General features: G+C 34.9%; 1 protein-coding gene across 1 annotated transcript in view; it reads left to right on the plus strand.

Annotated features, from left to right (window-relative positions):
• VMP1 (vacuole membrane protein 1) overlaps positions 1 to 16,074 on the plus strand; it is a 98,133-nt gene that overhangs the window by 33,576 nt on the left and 48,483 nt on the right. Inside the window, 2 exon segments of the mRNA XM_023756741.1 lie at positions 5,135 to 5,302; positions 10,303 to 10,434. Coding sequence (XP_023612509.1) covers positions 5,135 to 5,302; positions 10,303 to 10,434 — 300 coding nt within the window.

The raw sequence follows: 16,074 nt of genomic DNA on the forward strand, positions 1-16,074 counted from the left end.
CAGTCTGGGCTGTATGTAGCTGTTTGACTTCCTTTTGTGACCACCACAAAGATGAAAGGACACAGTCCTTAACTGGAAAAATTAATCTTTGAGGACCTCTATTTGCCATTTTTCCTTAAGTACTCCTTGTATTGATGTTTACCTTGCCACATGACACATTCTTTTAAATGAGCTGAGACTCATTTTACACCCCAGCATATGGTCTATTCTTGCTGAAAAGAATACGTATTTGGCTATTGCTGAGTGGAGTGTTTTATATTGTTGAAGTCTTCCATATTCATACTGGTTGTCAGTTTATTTCTTCTATCAACTGAAAAGAGAAGGGCGTTGAAATTCCCAACTATAATTGTAGAATTGTTTATTTCTTCTTTCAGTTTTGTCAGTTTTTGCTTAATATATTTTGATAGTCTGTTAAAGAGTACCTCCACATTTGGAATTGTTTTGTTTTCCTGGGAATTAGCCCTTTCTCATTATGAAATGTCTTTATTCATCTCTAGGAATTCCCTATCCTGAAGTCGACTTTATCTGATATTAATGTAGCCACTCTGTCTTTTTTGTGATTATTTTAAAGTAGTTTATCTTTTTCATTTATTTAGTGTACTTTTGGGTCATGTACTGGGGTCTTGCTTTTTAATCCAGTCTAACACTCTCTGCTTTTTATTTGTGCATTTAGTACATTTATAGTTAATGTAGTTATCAATATGGATGGGTTTAAGTCTACCCTCAGAATGTTTCTTCCACCTATTTTTTATTCTTCTTTTCCTACCTTGTTTGGATTGAGTATTTTTAAAGTATATATAATGTAACCACCTTACAATAGTATACTGTTTTTATCCGTCCCATACTTTATGCTCTTGTCATATATTTTACTTTTATATATGTCATCTCTTTTGCTCTAAACAACCAGTTATTTTTTAAAGAGATTTTAAAATGAGGAAGGGTCTTCTATATTTTCAGTGCTCTTCACTCCTTTGTGTACATTAAAGTTTCCATCTGGTATCACTTTTCTTCTGAGAATTTCTGAAAATCATATATTATACTGCAGATCTACTGGAACAAATTCTTTTGGCTTTTTTTTTTTTTTTTGCCTGAAAATGTTTTTATTCCATCTTTATTTTTGAAATATATTTTCCATGGATTCTAAATTGACAGGTGTTTTTTTCCTTTAAACATTTTAGAGAAATTTTCCCATTGTATTTTGGTTTGAATTATGTCTGATAAGTCTTATCTATATTTTCCTATAGATCGTGTGTTATTTTTATCCCTCTGATTGCTTTAAGATTTTCTTGTTATTACTGAGTTCTAGCAATTTAATAAGATATGATCATGATTTTCAGCAATTTGATGTGTTTTATTTTCTTTCTCTTGATCCTAATTGGTTGAGTTATTTTAGAGCAATGAGCTGATGGATTGAAGTTTTTCATCAAATCTTGAAAACAGTTGACTATTTCTTCAAGTATTTTTTTTTGCATATAAACCTCCCACACAAACACACACCTTTTCCTCTCTAGGATTTCAGTCACATGTATGTTAAACTGTTTGGTGTTATTTCATAGGTTATGGAGGTTAATTTCTTCCATAGCCTTCAGTCTCTGTTTGAATACTTTCTACTTCTCTGTCTTCAAGTTCTTTATATTTTCTTCTGCAGTTGATGATCTGTCTAATGAATTTTTCTATTCGATATTATAGTTTTAGCTCTAGAAGTTCCATTTTGTTCTTTTTTATATGCTAGAGGTCCAATGCACGAAATTCGTGCAGGGGCTCAGCACTCGCAGCTGCGACCCTCACAGCCCTGGCTTCATCCGGAAGGTCTTCCGGACAGTCGTTCTGCTGTTCTGTCTAATTAGCATGTTAGCTCTTTATTATATAGGATTCTGTTTCTTTCCTCTTCTTAGCAAGACCACCATGCTGTGCATGGGCTCCTCCTCTTTGACTGTAGATTTTACTGTCAGGTTTGTGTCTACAAATCAAGAGCCAGAGTCATCATAGGTTACCCTCATGTGTATCCCTTCTCTCAGCAGCCAGAAGTCCTGTGGTGCAGTGTCTAAAAAGAAGTGTTCCATATATTTTTGTCCAGTTTTCTAGTTGTTTGCTGTAGGAATGGAAGTCTGTACCAGTTACTTCATGATTTGAGGTGGAAAACCCTCAGCCACATCCAGGATCTGTAGCCAAGATGCATGTATACCTGCATGCTCCCATAAAAACTGTAACATTGTGTTTCTTTATGCTTATGGTGGTTCTGTCCAGGTAGTCTTTTCTTCTTATACTATAGCTGTTTGTTTGTTCCCATGTTTCTCCATTTAGTATGATTAAAATGTGATTCTTTCATATTTGATACATAGTAATAGGACTTGTAGGTTTTAGAAAATACACTTAAAGGGTAGTTTGAATATATATTACTTTTTTAATGCTTCTAATCAAAAATATTTTTTTCTTTTTTAGTTTTTGTTTTTTTCATGTAACTAATATTTCAGTCAGGTTAGTTATATTTAGGAACTAAATGTCAGGTATAGGCTAAATGGACTCTTGAGAATGAACAAAAGGCAAGAAGCTAATTTATTTGTGTTCATTTTGTATGGGAACCACCACATCTGCCTCTAAGGCTGAGTAATCATGACTTACTAGTGTGGTTATGGAAAATATATATCAGTTTAGTTGTGTGAATGAACTGTCCTTTCTTTAGGGAAAAAAATTCTCATCAGATTGCTGAAAATTTCCCTTTTTAGACTCAGAAATCTCATTATTTTATCTCCTAGCAAAGTTCAATTTTTGTTCATTTCTAGAACTCAGGAGTAGACTGTTCCTGCAATCTACAGGGAACAATTGTATAGAGATATCATGGACAAACTTGAATTTTTTCTGTTTTACTTATATAACATTTCTCTTTTGTGTTTTCAAACAATAAAGGTGAAAGTTACAATTTTTCTTTAAATTACATCTAATAAGTGTACAGTGAGAATTTTTTTACTGATTATTCAGTGATTCTGAATTCCCCAAACTTTAAACTTGGTATGTTATTTTTTAGGCTTACAAAATAGTCTTTTTTTCCCCCCATTTGTGAAATCTCTTATGCTCATAGTATTCAAAGGAGCAGTTGTAGATTTCATGGCTAACGTTTGTTAAGACCTGAATACTCAAAAGCATTATTTTAAAAAACATACTATAATTATTTTTAAAGCTTAAATATTACTATTTATGGATTTCTAGGAATGAAAAGTCAAGAAAAAGAGGAACCAACTAAAATTCTTCACATAGGTTCAGAAAAACCTAATAACTAATTGATTCAGTGCTAAGAGTAGACCTTCATTTCTTGAATTTTATTTGAACAAAAATACCTATTTCATTTAGGGAGAAATGTAGCTTAGATTTATGAGTATCTTTTTTTACATTAACATGCAACAAAAAATTTTGTTTTATATAACATTTTATCTCGATAGCAGTAGGATTTCTTTAGTGTCTTATTTTTTCACTGGATCTTATGCAGTCTTTGAACCACAAATTCTTTCACTATGTGATTTTAAAAGACACTTATATACAGAGATCACTTATTGTATGTATATTTATATATGCATACACGTGTATATGTATATATAATTCTACAAATACAGTATTTTTCTTCATAACACCTAATGGCTGGTACTTTTTGAAGTGCCCATCCCTGTCCTAGGATGAACACTTTATATGAATTGACTAATTTAAATTTTACAACATCCCCAGAATGTAGATCCTGGGGTATTTTATTATTCCCATTTTATAGATAAGGAAAGCAAGACTCAGAAGGTAAGTGGCAGAGGCCAGAGCCTAAACCAGAACATCTGGCTCTAGAAGTTATGCTTATGCTTTAAAGTGAATACTTATACCGTGGGTGTTAGAGCAACATGTTAAGAATGTACAACTTTTAGGTCTTATACTTCATGAGAACTTTGGAAATCAGCATTGGATTTTATTGATATATTTGATTATATTTGGAGTTTTTGGAGGTGGATAAAACCATAAAATGAGTCTAATTCTCTTGCCTTGCAGAAGAGCAAACTGAAGCCTAGGAAGTTAAGTGGCTAGTCCGAGGTTGCTTATTTTCTAAGCCTTAATTTACTATTTTCCCAATGATTCCTAAACCTAGCCTAATAGAACATAACCTATTTGAAACTCTAAAGGAGCTTGATTATTAGCATGCAGGTTCCCACTCCTACCTATTGTTTCGTTTTTGTTTGGGGTTTTTTTTAAATTAAGAGAGGAAGGGAGAGGGAGAGAGATAGAAACATCAATGACAAGAGAGAATCGTAGATTGGTTGCCTCCTGCACACCCTCTACTGGTGATCGAGCACCCAACCCAAGCATACTAGTATGCCCTGACCAGGAATCGAGTCATGACCTCCTGGTTCATAGGTTGACATTCAACCACTGAGCTATGCCAGCCAAACAGGAAGTTATATTTTAAATAAACTCCCTAGTAACTAGGGCCTACTTGATTCTTCTGCAGAAACCTCACCTCAGCATACATGTGTATTTGGGAACCCTTGTTTAAGGCTTTATTGCATTATTAACCCATTTAAATCTATATGATTAAAATATAAGTGAGGTAGTTACTTCGCCAACTGTTTATAAGGACATAAAGTGATATTCTCAAATTATGCCTAAAAGAATAGCAGCACAGAAAGTTTTTATCAAAGGGAATGTAACCTACAAATGAAAATATGGGTAAACAAAATCAGAACCAACCCAAGAATGATATGGTTTCCAGGGGCTAGTGTTGGGGGAGGGAGATTGACTACAAAAGGGCACAAGGGGACTCTTTGCACCGATGGAGATGTTTTATATCTTGACTCGCTATTGTACAGCTGAATATATTTTTCAAAACTAATGTAATATAGACCCAGAAAAATGACTATTACTGTATGTACATTATCAATAAATCTGATTTTTTTTTAAAGCAAGCCAGGAGGAACTTTTGGGAAGGAGTGTTTCAAATTACCATTTGTATCATTAAATATTTAGTTAAATAGATTATTATTCTTTTAAAGCTGAGGTTTTTCTATTAATATATAGCAATTAAAGTACTGTTAAAATAGCATGTATATTGATGATTCCCTTTTCATTAATATTTCTAACTATGTTTCTCGTATTTGTTTTACAGGGTCCGCATATAGCTTCAGTTACATTAGCTGCTTACGAATGCAATTCAGTTAATTTCCCTGAACCACCTTATCCTGATCAGATTATTTGTCCAGACCAAGAGGGCATTGAAGGATCCGTTTCTTTGTGGAGCATCATCTCAAAAGTTAGGATTGAGGCCTGCATGTGGGTAAGATATCTGTTCTTATATTTGTCTAAAGCAGCCGTGGGCAAACTACGGCCTGCGGGCCGGATCCGGCCCGTTTGAAATGAATAAAACTAAAAAAAAAAAAGACCGTACCCTTTTATGTAATGATGTTTACTTTGAATTTGTCCAGACCAAGAGGGCATTGAAGGATCCGTTTCTTTGTGGAGCATCATCTCAAAAGTTAGGATTGAGGCCTGCATGTGGGTAAGATATCTGTTCTTATATTTGTCTAAAGTGTATCTGCCTGTATAGTTTGTTGTACCTCATTGAACTTGAATCCAAACATATACCAAGTCAGTAGATAATTAATTCATGGAGTCATCAGCTGCCTACTTCCAAGTAAAACAAATCCTTTACAGCCTTTTCTATTCATTAATGACATTCAAAAGAAAGCACGAAGCCATAGGTACCATGAAGCAATTGATGCCAAGTAGACAATAGCAGGGACAAGGAGTATGGATGATGCAACTGTACTACTTTGTAAAATGTCACCAATGTTTATATTTGATAAACACACAGCAGGTGCTTATATGTTAGTCTCAGATTGGTAAATGTTATGTCTGTCTCCTAAATTTAAATACTTAGTATTTATTCTTAGAGGACTCATTTTGTTCTCTGAATTGTTATAATACTAAAGTAGGTGAAACATTTCTTTGTAAACCAAGCTTTACTGTAGTGGAGGCATCAGACTCTATGGTTGTATATTGTGATCTTACTTTCAGTTGTACTGATGTTTTCTTTTTATTATTTGCTTCAGTATATTTTAGGAAGTTTTTGGACTACATGTTCATTGGCAAAATGTATTTTCACCCATACAAAACACTCTTTTTATGTGCTTAAATTTATTCAGGTGTCTATCATTGAGGAATAGTTCATTTGCTCAAAACTTTCTATTACCATTTCAATTATTTTTTAATTCATCATTTGCATTTAAGTTATATATTACCTGTAACTTTTTCACTAACAGTTTCTTATAAAATAAAAATTGTGGAACAGATCACTTAAAAACCTTAACTAAAATGAAGAGGAATATGAATACTATGCCCACAGAAGAGGCAGAGTTTCCAAAGACATTTATGTGGTAGCAGTTATGTTTCATTTTAAAAGAATTATAAGGGAAGTGCCATACATTGAACTTGCTGAATATGAAAGACAGGAAAAATTGTCATGTTTCCTGTTACTCTTTTATAAACACTGGAAACAGATTCATTGTACTAGTTGCCTGTGTTTTTTAAATTTGACCACATTACTCTTTTGATGAAAAATTTTTTATTAAAATAACAGGAGATACTTGGAACATGCTAGAAAGGGGCTATGTATATAGACTTTAGTTTTCTATTTTCCTTTTGTTCTTTCAAAAATGATTTATGTAGCTGGATTAACACCAATGCCAATAAAGAAAAGCTTCCATCCCAACTGGCAGTGGTAACTGCCTCCTACAAGCTCCCACAGTGCACACTGTCTGAAGTGCTCATTTGGCCTGGCTTTTCATTCATGCCTTAAATTAGTCAACTTGGTTCGTACAGTGGCTTACTTCCCCAAACAAATGTTAAGCTCCTAAAAAATACAGACTGTGCATTAAATTTATTACCCCTACAGCACTCAGTGTTAGACTTTTCACATATACAAGAATGTCAATAAAAACTGACTGCCCTGGCCAGTGTGGCTCAGTTACTGGGTGTCATCCTGTGCACCGAAAGGTTGCTGGTTCAATTCCTGGTCAGGACACATGCCCCGGTTGAGGGCTCAATCCCCAGTGTGGGGTGTCCAAGAGGCAGCTGATCGATGTTCCACTCTCACATCGATGTTTCTCTCTCTTTCTCTCTCTCCCTTTCCCTTCCTCTCTCTCTAAAAATCAATAAAAAAGTATTTTAAAAAATAATAAATAAATACTGACTAATTGGCTGAATGTTTGTTTGCTTTTCATATTTCCTTTTTTGACAACGGTCTTGGGTCATATGAAAAATGTAGCACATATCAAGTTGTCTAAATTTGTTCCCTTTGTTCTCAACATTTATAAGGACAGTCCTTTCAACAAAGGGTGCTGGGAAAACTGAATATCCACATGCAAAATAATGAAGCTGGGCAAAAATTAACTCAAAATGCATCATATACATAAACTTAAGAGCTAAAACTATAAAACTCTTTGAAGAAAATATAGAGAAAAATCTGCATGATTTTGAATTTGGCAATCATTTTTTTAATATATTTTTTATTGATTTCAGAGAGGAAGGGAGGAGAGAGAGATAGAAACACCAATCAATGATGAGAGAGAATCATTGATTGGCTGCCTCCTGCACCCCCCACACTGGGGATCGAGCTCGAAACCATGACCTCTGGGTTCCTAAGTCGACGCTCAGCCACTGAGACACACCGGCCATAATGGCAATCATTTCATAAATGTAACACCAAAAGGTTAGGTAACAAAAGGAAAATTGATTAATTGAATTTTACTAACATTTAAACCTTGTGCATCGAGGTCACTATCAAGAGAGTGAGTCCAGCTGAGGTGGCTTAGTGGTTGAGCGTCGACCCATGAACCAAGGTGTCACCAGTTGATTCCCATTCTGGGCACTTGCCCAGGTTACAGGCTCAATCCCCAGGAGGGGCATGCAGGAGGCAGCGGATCAATGATTCTTTCTCATCATTGATGTTTCTATCTCTCTCTCCCTCTCACTTCCTCTCTCCAAAATCAATAAAAACACATTTTTTAAAGTGTGTGTGTGTGTATGTAATGTGTGGTCAATTAAGTATAAGACATGTAGCTCTTTACTTCATTTCAATTCATTATTACTTTTTAACTTTAAGGAAGCTTGTCATGAATTTGAATCATATGATTGCTTTCAGAACTATTGAACATTTGACTTAAGTTTTAAGAGAAGTTCATGTTTTAAATAAAATATGACAGTTAACTTTTCTACTTTTCGTTATGGAAAAAAATTTAAGTGCATAGAATTACATTATTAATTCAACATATTGTTCCCCAACTTCAGCTAATATTAACTCCTGGCTAATACTGTTCTATATATTCCCCTCCTCATTCTGCTCTCAGTTATCACGAAGCATAACCTAGATAACATATCACATTTCATCTGTAAATATATCAACTATAGGACTTTAAAAAAACACCTAAGAGAAATTAGGAATAGTCTCTTCAAATTAGTTGAACAGTTAGTATTTAAATTTTTTGGTTGTGTTTATTTCTTTGATTTTCTTTTCAAATTTATTTGTTATTGAAATTGGATTGTTTGTCAAGTGTAGTTTCCCACAGCCCTAATTTTACTGATTATATTCCAGTTGGAATAATTTAAGTATGTTTCTATGTTCCCTATATTTCCTGAGTTGATGGTTAGATTGAGAGGCTTGAAAAAAAATTCTTTCTGGCAAGAATATACTTCAGAGCCTTGTGTATTTCTGTCATGAGGTGCAGTAGTGTCTGGTTGTCTTTTTTGTGTGTGATATTAGCACTATTATTATATGTTCATTATTTTATTAGGGGTTATAAAATAGGGGTATCCCAATTATATCTTTTTTTTTTAGTTATTGACTGAAATACTTTATAAAGAAAAACTTCTCCTTATCAGCAATTTAATTACCCTGAGATATCTTTCATATAGGTAAGACAGGATAAATAATTGATCTTTCTCTTTGTTGCCAGTTTTTAAAATAGTAAGTTGGTCTACTAACACACTCCAAAGTTGACTAACTTTAACTTTTCCTGTTTAGTAAAGTATGATTTGTTTTGTTCTTTTATCCTTCTCTATATATGTCTCTTCTCCCTTCTCTCTGTTTTTTAACTAACTCTAGCCTTATTCTTGCTTCAGAACTCCTGATTCACATGTGGGTAGTGCAGTTTCACTTGGAGATCATTGATTCTACACATTGGAATGTAGCACTGAACACAAAATCTTTGAATTTGATTATGTACCTTGGGGACTCTTGTCAAGGACAGAGCAAACAGAAAGGCCTAAAGTTGCTTTTTAGAACTAGCAAATGCATTTTTCATTCACTCTGACTCAGGGCAGAGAAGGATGGCTCAAAGTTGAGAATTTTCCTGGAGGCTGTATACCTCTTGCAGTATTACCTATGCTGTATTTGAGCCATGTAAGTTCAAACCAAGTTCCTGATTCTTTTACCTTTGTTTTTATCCTTATATGTTGAGTTGGTTGAGAAAAAAATTTATCTTCAAAAACAAGAATCTACAAAGAGACTAAAACATGAGTCACTCAGTGTCCTAAGGAAATATAAACATTTTTCCTGTAGTTAAAATTTATCCATCCTAATGTTGTTTTCAAGGGGCTTTCTGACCACAGTTTGTTAACACTGCACTAAAAAGTTCTGTTGGGATTAAAGCGACATTCTAAATATCAGATTTCCTAGAAAATATTTGTCTAATAGCTATACCAGTGAATGCTCATTACCAAGTCATTTGAATATTTTAAAAGGGGGAGAAATGACAAAAATAATAGAGTATAAGTAGAGCTCAGGCTGGGTGGCTCAGTTGGTTGGAGCCTTATCCCATACACCAAAAAGTTGTTACGGATGTCATCCCCATTCGAGGCACTTAATGGGAGGCAACTGATGATGATTCTCTCTCTCTCTCTCTCTCTCTCTCTCTCTCTCTCTCTCTCTCTCTCTTTCCTTCCTTCCTCTCTGTCTAAAAATCAATAAAAAATACATATCCTTGTGTGAGGATTATAAAAAAATTAGAGTATAAGTAGATATGCAAGAGAACTAACATTAATTTAGTGTCAGTAATACACCAGGATTGTCTTATAGCATCTTGCCTGGCATTGCCTTGGTCAGTATTGGGGCCAGGATTCAAACTCCTATCCTCCTAGTTATGTATTAGTATATGCTTTTCTCACTGATACCTACATCTTCATATGCTTTTGGTGATATCGAAAAATATAGATTTGATGTGTTTAGTGTCACTGTGTTGAGAACAGAATCTTACGTGATTTTTTTGGTTTTTGACATAGGGTGTCGGTACAGCAATTGGAGAGTTGCCTCCGTATTTCATGGCCAGAGCAGCTCGACTCTCAGGTGCTGAACCAGATGATGAAGAGTATCAGGAATTTGAAGAGATGCTGGAGCATGCAGAGGCTGCACAAGTAAGAACAGTGTGGGGGTTGGAATAAATAGAATATTTTAATTATCCCTAAAGAGCTTAGGATTAAGGTGAATTTGTTAATAGTTTCTTTGAAGAAGACTGCCAGTGTGAAAACAAAATTATACATGGTTTGGGATAGAACATTCAGAAAAGATGAAATATACAAGTGGTTATCATCTTGATTTTAGAATAGGGAAATGTAGAAAGCATCGACAAGACAACTCAGACTCAGCTAAAACACCTTGTTGTTTTGTTTTAAGGTTTTCACAATGCAAATATATAACAATTTAAGAGAATTTTTTGTAATTTTCTTTTTAAATCAGGTACCTTTTAAAAAAAAATTAATCTGAGGCTCTTTGCTTCTGTTATATTTCCCAGATTTTCATCTTTTAAGTTACATAAGTGTTTGTAGTAATAATATTGAAGCATTCTAGAAGTATTAAAAGTGAAAACCCACTCCCCAAAGTAGGATAATGATCCTCTAATTCTAAGCTGTTTTCTTTGCATTTATATCTTTTTAAAATAAAAACTGTGATCGCTTAGGCAGCACACACCGAAAAGTTGAAACTTTTTAAAATAAAAACTATGATCATACTGTACATATTAGGCTCAAGTTTCCCCCCCACATATAATAGACATTTGATACTGATTTTTAAGATCGTGCTCTTATTATGAAGTGACACAGCTCATTGTAGACAACTGATAAATATATCTACTTAAAATTAATCCCTCCATCCTTCAGTCTTTTTCTCTATAAATATTTATAACAGTGAGTCATATTCTATTTATTGTTCTGTGACTTGTTTTAAATAAAAAGTCATACTGTGAACATTTTTCAGTGCCATCAAATATTTTCTGCATCTTTGCTTTTTATTACAAAGTATGTTTCTTGTATAAAATGTTGAAAATACAGATAAAAAAAGAAAAAACTTTAACTGGTTCATTTATCAATTTTTTATATTTAGTATATTTTTCATTTTCTTATTAATTGACATTTTTAAGGAGATCTCTTTTGTCATATGCTGTCAGTATTTTCCCCATGTTGTTTATTGTGCTTTTTTTACTTTTAGAATAGAGAAATTTACATTTTTTATATCAGTATCTTAGACTTTTTCTTTTAAAATAATCCCTAAAATTATCTTCCTGAAACCTTATAATTATATAGTAAATATTTAGCTCTATTTTCTTTTAGTATTTTTATGACTTAATTATTTTACTAGAGGCCCAGTGCATGAATTCATGCATGGGTGGGGTCCGGCTGGCCCCGATCAGGGCCGGGTCAGCAGAGGGGAGGGGATGCAGGAGGTTGGCTGGCCAGCCCCACTCCCAGTCAGGGTGGGGGTACCGATTGGGGGTGGTTGGCTGCCTCAGTACGCATCATAGCGACCAGTCATTCCGATCACTTGGCTTATATATAGATAGAGATATAGATACATATTGTTAAATCTTTAATCTATTACAATATTTTACCTACCATATAATGTAGGGACCTAACTTTCTTTTTTTCAGGTAATTAGCTATTTGTATATTCCAACATTGTTTTCCCAGTGATTTTAATTTAGTTTTGACTTATATTTTATTATTATAAATTGCATATTATACCTTTATAAATAGTTATTGGTAGTAATTTTAAAGATATTAGGTTTTTATTTGTAAGCTATAATTTTACTGGCATCTTTTATATATATACTAGAGGCCTGTTGCAGGAAAATTTCTGCAAGAATAGGGCTTCCTCGGGCCTATTCCTGCAAGAATAGGGCTGGCTTCGCTCCAGTCTCCACCTCCCCGCTTGCTTCCCTCCCGTCTCCGTCGTCCCGCTTGCTTCTTTCCCGTCTCCACTACCCCACTTGCTTCTCCACAGCTTCGCTCCCTTCTGCAGCACTTGGCTTCCTTCTACGCTGTTTTCAGTCTTTGCTCCATGCCTGTGTATGCAAATTAACCGCCATCTTTGTTGGGTTAATTTGCATACTCTCACTGATTGGCTGGTGGGCATAGAGGGATGGTCAATTTGCATGTTTCTCTTTTATTAGTGTAGATAGATAGATAGATAGATAGATAGATAGATAGATATACACACACATACATACACACACACACACACACACACACACACATATATATTCACTTCAGAGAAGAAGGGAAAGGGAGAGAGAGAGAGAAACATCAATGAGGAGAGAGAATCACTGATTGGCTGCCTTCTGCATGCCCCACACTGGGGATCGAGCCCACAACCCGGCATGTGCCCTGACCCCAGGAATTGAACCATGATCTCCTGGTTCATAGATTGGCGCTTAACCCCTGAGCCATGCCGGCCAAGCTTACTGAGATCTTTTTAGTTATATATTATTGATTGTGATTTAAAAGTTCTTACAGTAATCAGTTTTCACAAAGACCCAAAAGTTAATCTAACTTTGGTGTTGGAATTTCCTCATAGATACATGTATTCTGTAAACCCCCAATTTGATGGGAGCAATAAAATATAGAGAAGGTAACAGTAACTAAAACAGCAAAGTAAGTAAAATGAAAAATTATGAATGGGTATTTGAATTTTAAGATTGCCTGAGACTTAGGTAGAAAGTATGTTTTTTATTCTTTTGGTAGAATAAGTTTATCAGCAGGAAGAGTGAAAAAAAATACTTGGCTCTCATTGCTTTACCATGTGCTCTCCAACTAGGATAAAGGGTGTATGCTTTTACTAGGAAGTTGTTACTAGGTAACAATTTTAAAGCTAAGTATTTGCTTAAATTCCAGTGTTGACTGATAGTTGCATTTTGTACTATAGATTTTTTTTTTTGGTGGGGGGGGGGGGGAGATTAACACATTTATTTGAACTGATTCCTTTTGCTACCTAACTTATTTTCATGAGTTCAGTATTGAGATTAGGCAGTATTTTTCCACCAAGCTGACTTCCTTTTGCTCTTGGCTTTCTGTCATGTTTTCACTAGATGTCTGTGGGAGGTAGACATGAATGAATGTAGTTTCCTATGACCTTCAGCAATTCTAGCATCATTTGTAAAAGTTAGGTCACCTGACTCCCTCCTTTCCTCCCTTATCTAGTCATTCTTTTTTTTTTAATCCTCATCCAAGGATATGTTTTTATTGATTTTAGAAAGAGAGGAAGGGAGAGAGAGAGAAAAAGAGAAATATGGATGTGAGATGTCTTCTCCTTTCTCTTCCCACTCCTGGTTCAGACCTTAATTACTAGGTCCCTGAACATTTCCAGCAACTTCCTAATAAGTCTCCTCTTAACTAGTCTTTTTCGTTCTTTCTTTCTTTCTTTCTTTCTTTCTTTTTTTTCTGAAAACTACCTCTGGTCATAGAACTTTGCTGCTCAAAAGTCTTCCCAACCCCTGGGAATTGTCTTTTTCTTTATCTTTCTTGTGTACTTTTCACTTGCTACCTTATTTTAAAACTATTTATGAACTTTTCTTATCTCTCCCAGGAGTCTGTAAGCTCCTTAAGGGGAGGCCAAAAAAAAATGTGTGCATTTTCAACAATGCCTGCCTGGTCTTGCACACATTACTCATGAGGTAGATACTTGGAATAAACTAAGAAATATCAAGTGAGAGAGAAAACGTAGCATTACATGAAGTATGTTCACTTCATATTACTCTACTGCAAAATAAAATGTAAAAGTGTAGTGAACATAGAAATTATTGAGATTTCAAATCATTAAGAAGAAAGATTGGGTGGAAGGGGTCAGTGGGGGGAAAAAAACAAAGGGGACATCTCTAAGTCTTTGAACAATAAAGATAAATTTAAAAAAACAAGAAGCCCTGGCTGGTTTGGGTCGGTGGATAGAGTGTCGGCCTGTAGACTGAAGGGTCCTGGGTTCGATTCCGGTTAAGGTCACATGCCTGGGTTGTGGGCTTGACCCCCAGTTGGGGGGCATGCAGGAGGCAGCCAATCAATGATTCTCTCTCATCATTGATGTTTCTATCTCTCTCTCCCTCTCCCTTCCTTTCTAAAATCAATAAAAATACATTTTTTAAAAAGAAGAAAGATTGAGCAGTTTTGCATCTTTTAGTTTAATAGTCATCTGAGAGCAAGCATTAAAGATAATGTAAAAGACATTATACCAAATGACATAATTTTTAATTCACATCCAGTAAAACAACATTAGTAAAATGCTATACTTTAGAAACAAATGAAGGTTCCTATGATAACTTGTTTATTCTTTAAGCTGCATAACCAAAGGAAAGGAAAAAGTAAAGGCATTAGGAATAAGAGTTTGAAAAATAAAGTAATTTATTTGCTTGATGTGTCCTAAAAGATTAGGGCAGCCAGTATTGAAGTAATGGGGAATGGGATCATGGAGGTGACTGTGGTTTTTTGTGTTTAAAGCTGACACAATAGAGTAGGAATGTCGTACATATTTACTTGGAAGAATATGGTTTGAATAAGTGTGCTTTCCTAAATGCTGTCTGTCCAAGTGACCTCGCTACTTGGATTCTTTTTTTACAAAATGGTAGGTTGCTGACTGTGTGAAACTGTTTCTTACTATTTCTATCAATATAGGAAATTAAGAATTAAGTCAAATAAAAAATTGAGCCCTGGCCAGATGGCTCAGTTGGTTGGAGTGTCGTCCTGTACCTCCAACTTGGTACACAGGTTTCAGGTTCCATTCTGGTCAGGGTACATACCTAGGTTTCGGTTTGATTCCCTGTTGGGGTTGCATATGGGAGTCAACTGATCGATGTCTCAGGTGAGGATAAAAAAAAAATTTTAAAGTTTAGAAAATGCAAGTTGTTCCTCTATATTTGTATTGACTAATTTGTCTTTCTTTTGAGTATAATTCATGAGTCTGTTAAATATTTCCTCAAAGACTATTTTATAGTTTCTGGATTTTTTTAATTGAATTTATTGGGTTGACATTGGTTAATAAAATTACATAGGTTTCAGGTGTATAATTCTATAATATATCATCTGTATATTGTATTGTGTGTCCACCACCCCAGTCAGATCTCCTTCCATCACCATTTATTCCCCCTTTACCCTCTTTTAACTCCTCACTTATCTTTCCCTCTGGTGATCACCATATTGTTGTCTGTGCCTATGAGTTTGTTTGTTGTTAACCCCTTCACCTTTTCACCCAGCGCCCCCAACCCTCCTCCCCTCTGACAGCTCTCAATCTGTTTCTATTTTGTTAGTTTATTTTGTTCTTTAGATTCCATATATAACTGAAATCATATGGTATTTGTGTTTCTCTGACTGACTTATTTCACATAGCATAATACTCTCCAGGTCCATCCATGCTATCACAAAAAGTAAGGTTTCCTTCTTTTTTATAGCCAGGTAGTATACCATTGTATAAATATACCACAGCTTTTTTATCCACTCATCTACTAATGGGCACTTGGGCTGATTCCAAATCTTGGCTATTGTAAATAATGCTGCAGGGAACAGAGGCATCATATATTCTTTCGAATTAGTGTTTCTGGTTTCTCTGGATATTCCCAGAAGTGCAATCACTGGGCCCAAGGCAGTTCCATTTTAATTTTTTGAGGTAACTCCATACTGCTTTCCGCAGTGGCTGCACCACTCTGCATTACCACCAACAGTGCAGGAGGGTCCCCTTTTCTCCACATCCTGGACAGCACTTGTTTGTTGATTTATTGATGATGGCCATTCTGAGGAGTAT

Source organism: Myotis lucifugus, unplaced genomic scaffold (genome assembly GCF_000147115.1).
Source record: "Myotis lucifugus unplaced genomic scaffold, Myoluc2.0 scaffold_99, whole genome shotgun sequence".
Classification (NCBI taxonomy): domain Eukaryota; kingdom Metazoa; phylum Chordata; class Mammalia; order Chiroptera; family Vespertilionidae; genus Myotis; species Myotis lucifugus.